At 32.9% G+C, this 6,000-nt stretch overlaps 1 protein-coding gene across 4 annotated transcripts in view; it reads right to left on the bottom strand.

Annotated features, from left to right (window-relative positions):
• Positions 1-232: 232 nt before the first annotated feature.
• The window catches only part of ARHGAP5 (Rho GTPase activating protein 5), a 119,023-nt gene continuing 113,255 nt past the window's right edge, over positions 233-6,000 (bottom strand). For all 4 annotated transcript variants that reach the window (XM_046942483.1, XM_046942482.1, XM_040702166.2 and 1 more), the window contains one exon: positions 233-4,084. In XM_046942483.1, coding sequence (XP_046798439.1) covers positions 3,754-4,084 — 331 coding nt within the window. In that variant the 3' untranslated portion in view covers positions 233-3,753. The remainder of the gene's footprint in view (positions 4,085-6,000) is intronic.

Below are 6,000 nucleotides of genomic sequence, written 5' to 3'. Positions count from 1 at the left end.
AGGCACAGCACGTTAATCACTGGGTAAATAACTTGCAAAATTCTGCAGTTTAAAAGAGGTTCGCAAAGGCAGACTCCTTCCCCATCCCACCTCCCTCCCTCAAGGAATTCCTTAAACATGTGATGCATTCAGTTTTGCACAATTTAATGCTACGTTTCATCTCTGTGTATGTGAAGGAGATAATTGGGTGCTTTGCCTTCAAAAATTTAGTAGGCAACTAAACTGAACATTATACACAGTAAGCATCTTAGTATTTTATTCATTGCATCATCTTTTATACAGAATAAGCTTCACTGATATTAAATCCACTGCAGTATTCTGTAGATGTAGTAACAAAAGATTACATTATAAACAAAGAACAAACTTTGTACTTAAAAAAAAAGTTGTTTTTTTTTTTCAGTTGACAAACATGATCACATTACTGAGAAAAACTGAGATAAGCATGGAAGGTAAGGCCAAATTTCTCTTTTTGGTCTCAAATTGATAACTTCTGTATCTGTATTTACCATAAATATTAGAAGCTAACCGCCAGCAACTAAAATTAAGCGTATCTATAATTTTCTAGCAACCAGTACTCAAATAACGGAGGAAACGTACAATAAGAGAAGTTTCTTTTCACTCAGATTGACATCTGCAATCTATGTACACTACGTTAAAATTCCACAACATTCTGGAGGGCAAGGAATTTTAAAATAACCTGCTAAACATTACTCAGAATGGCACTTTTTTAACTCACGTGTCGTACTTCAAAACTGCTAAAATATTCAAAAACAATACACTGCAGAATGCCTATACCAAAATTACATAAAAAAGACAAACTACTCCGTAAAGTGTCACTGAGACGCTCAACCAAAAATAATATACATTTGTATTTTTTTCAAGATAGATATTACTGTAAAAATGCTCACATTAAAAAATATAGTTATTATTGTTTGTATTTCCATTAAAACTAGAAGGGACTACATGGAGCCAAAGTATGAGGAATTTGTATATAATGACGTGCTTCCTCATTTCATAGCACTAACAAAAATAACAGAGAAAGCTCTATTAAGTATCTTTAATCACGATGGCATTACTTTGCAGTATCTTTTCCAAACTTCGCTATGACAGCATATGTGCATGCAAGTGTGTGCACATGTGCTCGTGTACATAAACACACGAGCACATCAAAAATATCAGTGTATATATTATCCAGATACACGCACATCCACATTCCTGCATATAACACTTGTACAATGCAAATAATATGCAGGAACTCTGCCATGTGACAGTCAAGTGTCACATGCCGGGCTTTTTTTTTTTCTTCTTCTAATGGTTTATCAAGTAAATGTAGTAACACTTTCAGATCTGGCCAAATGGACGTGTTACTTCTCAGGAAATTATGACATAGGTGATTTATCCATAACGCCATATGCAATAAAAGCGATCGAGAATTTGGTGTGAATGTCGATGGAAAGGAATGTGGACTACTCTAAAAATTAGTATTCAAAGATTAGATAAATATTATGGCAAATACCTTGGAATTCGTAGAAAGTTTAAAATGCAATTCACATTACAAAGACTGGAGATACTTTATCTAGATAGAACTTTTAAATATGGATATGACTGGCATTTATTTTTAAGCTTACTTCTATTAGAAATAGACTTGCTTCCTGTACAGGTGATGCATTGTCTATACCATATATAGTAGAAAAATAAATTCTTTAGCAACTTAGAAATAGTTTATAAAACACTTGAAGTTGCATTTTCTTTGCTAAACATGCCAATGTTAGACTGACAACTATAAATAAAAGCTACATAGACAACAGATGTAATGTAGAACAAGTTAAGAACACTACACTTTACAGGACAGACTTTATTGTACTATTAATTCCTGTGTGCTTTGCAATAGGAATAAGGTTGACTTTTCTTTTTTGTTTTCTTAAAAAAGATAATTAATTGCAAGAATATAACACAATATCAAGATAATTTATAATATACATGTACTTCAAACAGCAGCCGAGTTTATGGTATCATAGTAATCTAGAATGATAATCCAAGTCATAATTAGAAGTACAATACCTAGGACATAAGTGGGAAAGGCAATTTTTATTTTATGCAAATGGAGCAAATCAAACTCTTAAGAACCTTAATACTCAAAATCAGCTATTTACTATAATACATACAAGACGATCTTAAATCTTGTTATAAGTGAAGATTACAACAGTGACCATCATAAAGCTTCTTTGTTTAAAACTACACAAAACATTCTAGCAGCTGAATGAGCCAAAACTGTTTTTTTCTCTGCAGATCTAAAAAGGTGTATTTTGAGCATGAAAGAAAAAAAGCTGCTATGAAAAGTCTCACAAATAGTGATTACTTATGGTCTCCCCTTCGCTGCGACTTGTAACCTTCTGAAATTTTTACCACTAACAAAATACTTAACCAGAAGTTCTGTTTAAATTAAGCAGCATTCTTTTACAGCAAAATCGGTACCAATGGAGAAAGAAAATAAACGAGAAAAAAGAGAACAAAAAAAAAAAAAGAAAAAAGAGAGAACATCTTTTAAAAAATGGTGCAAAACCAAAAAAATCAGTCATTCAAATTTTAAGTACAATATACCACAGGAAAGAAAAAATGAATACAAGTTTATGTGATTTTATATATACATACTCCAAAGAAGTTAATTGTCAGTACCCAAAGTATTTATTGCTATGTATTAGCAATGCATTTTTGTATATCTTTAAAGGGTCACATAAAAATAGATTTAAAGAATAGATTAATTGAAGTCCTAGATTAAAACATTGTTTGGTTTAGAGAATTTTACTACAACAAAGTTCATGTTTATGTATGAAAAGTTATATAACCTTGTATGAAAATGTCATGAACTATCTTCTAAACACTAAATGTATTCCCAAGTGGGAAAAATTAAAATATCTAAAATATATTAGATTAAGTTTACAAGACCATTAATGATCTTTTAAACATGCAGCTGTTTACAGAATTAACAGTTTTACAAAATGTTTAGTTAAGGAATGGAACATAAAGAAATAAGTAGGCAACATCAAAATTTTTGTACAATATTTGAAACTCACTTTTACAACAAGCATGTCCTTGGTATTGTGCTGTAAGAAATAATAAGCAAGTTCACCCACCCTTAACAAACTGTCCACAGGTTTACTTACAAGTAAAGATGGAAGGTGAGGCATTGTAAAATTCTCAACAGTGCATTTTGCATTCTTCCATAAACCATCCTAAGCCTACGGTCACATAAGTAGCCAGAGATTATAAAATAAACTATAGCTGGGCTTTAGTTGTTTATACAGAATGCTTGAATGTGAATAAAATTGCCAAAAATAGCATGTTAAATAACAAAAACAGCCATAAAGCAGGCTGTAAGCACTGAATGTTTCATAAATGTAATTTTTTTAATCATTAAATTTCTATAGAAAATTTTTATTCACAATATATTGTGACAAACTGTCACAGGAATGATATAGTGATTGCAATAAAGTATCATGCAGCAGCAGCTTTGTACTTTATAGCTATTTTTGCTTTTAAAAATTAAACCTCTCCAGTCATGCTTACCACATAGTTTTTATCTGCAGTGTGTACAAATGAGGAACACAGTACGGGATATAACAAAAAAATGTCCAACCAGCTGGATGAGCATTATTTTTCATAAATATGAAGTACATTACTGTATCCTGAAACATGCACGTCTATAGCTTTTCTTTACTGTCCAGTGCCAGGCTGCCTGCAATCATCTTCTATTTATATAATACCAAGAGGGTCTGCTGGTAATTGCGGCTGTATCAGCTGAGGCTGCAGTGGTGGTGGTAACTGCAGAGGTACCATTGGCTCCACCATTTGCACTGTGTTGGAAGGCGGTGGCTGACATGCCACTGGGTTCGGTGCTTCTACGATCTCTCCATTGTAAAAGAAAAACTGACACTGCTGAATGAAAGTCTCTATAATCGACTGGTGGATTTTGGTGGTAGAAAGGAACTCTCTGTTTTCAAAATCAGGTCTCATCAAAGTAGGCCAGAAACAAATTGATAAGTTATCAGCAGTCATAAAGTTGGTTTTATATTGCTGACTAACCCTGAAATGAGAATGACACGCACAGAATGAATTAAAAATGGTATGCAACCAACCAGAAGACTTTAAACACATGCCAACATTTTGAAGTGTTAATAATAAACAAACTTTAAATTCATCAACCAGCCACAGGGTTTCATGTGTTAGAAAATCGATTAAAACGTCTAGACGAATGACAGAACTGGCTCCTTACTGCAGCACAGCCAGATACTGAACAACATTTATGGTACTTAAATAAAAAAGGAACAGATTAGATCATATGTTAAAAACAAACAAACAAACAAACAAATAGCAAGTGTTGATTAAAGCACATCTCTACAGGCTTTTTCATATTAGCCAGCAAAAGAACTTGGCTCTGCTGTAAAAATGAGGTGCTTTAATGGCTGTGGATATTCTAATGTTCAGCACATAAAAACAACTATTACATAAGAATAATTGTATACAACTGTATATTGTATGACACCTATACAGCAAAATTTATACTATTTTTTAATAAATCACAACCTTTAGGAAGAAAAAGGGTTTATTTTATCATTTCATACTATTTTGTTACCATGTTATTTTTTCTCATGGTAGATGTGCAGTCAGAAGCATCCTAAGATTGTGCAAAAGAAGCAGAAGGAACAGGCACTATATCCAGCTTTACACTCCAACCTCTCTACTAACTTGGACATTCTTCGCCATTAGAGATTCCTCTTTTGGAAAGAGACTGTTTCCTTCTACTTCTATAATTCTTTTTCTCCCACCCTACTTCATTCGGTATTTAACACTTCTGAAACAATGAATTACCACGTCACACTGCTCCAAGATCTCTGCTGTCCTTTGAAGATCTAAGCAGGTAACACTGCACCTCCAGCAATTATCGTAGTAATCTCCCAAAGCAATGTCTAATCAATGAGCTAGCTTTGTATCTCTATGATCATTTTCTTCTTGTAGGCACTTGCTGTATTTCACAAGATGCTAAATTAGTATGAGACAGGTTATCTATCTAACATGCTAGCAGCAACTGCTGCAAGTGTGACCAAACTCTGATCAGGAAAATTTTATGAATATCATATTTATTAACTCTGAGCAGCGAAGCAAAACAAGTCACCTGGAAATACTTTTTTTTTTTTTACAAGCATATTATGATTATGATTTTTAATATTAATATTAGTCCATATGAATTTTGCTCTTCATATTCACCTAAGTTTTTAAACAACGCTACGTTTGAGTTCTTAAAAGTAAAATACATTTAAATATTCAAACTATTGAATTCTTAGAAAAAGTGAAGCAATTAAAAGACAGTAGTCCATCTAGTTAATATTAACCAACATAATTTTAGGTTAAAAAAAATCCATTTCCTATTAGAATGCTGATTTGCCAATATAAGACCTGGGGAACAGTTCCAAAAAACAAAATTAACCGAATTCTCTGCATCACCATCAAAAGGAGGAATTCTTTTCCTACTCTGTCTCACCATCATGTACAGAGAAGTTCATGCTTCTCTCCTTAAATTTGTTACATTTGGCACTTGTCACATTCCTTTGTGAGCCAATCTGTTTAGTGAAACAGCAGAACACTATCCTAGCAAAATAGGTGGAGCTTTTTTGCTTTGTTTTCCTGATTTTCCCATTTTAATAAATTAAATGAATTCAACCTCAGTTCCAGATTTCCAGAACTTCTCAGGACCAATTGAATGGGAGAGGGTGGAAATTAGACAAGATAAGAACTGACAGCTTGTTACTCTGTCTCTGTGTCAAATAATCCATGCATTTATCCACTAGACTAGTATCATAAACACTGGAATTAAAAAACCAAAAACAAACAAAAAACATTATTTGATGTCAAGACAGTCTATATAAACTAAGGGAGTACAAAACAAGAAGTTTTAAAGAGAGTTCTATTCAATAGTGTCACAAAGATCAGTTCCTGAGTGCA

The sequence above is a fragment of the Gallus gallus genome, chromosome 5 (assembly GCF_016699485.2).
Source record: "Gallus gallus isolate bGalGal1 chromosome 5, bGalGal1.mat.broiler.GRCg7b, whole genome shotgun sequence".
Lineage (NCBI taxonomy): Eukaryota > Metazoa > Chordata > Aves > Galliformes > Phasianidae > Gallus > Gallus gallus.
Note: the sequence above shows the minus strand (reverse complement) of the source record. Positions and strands in the feature narration are given on the sequence as shown.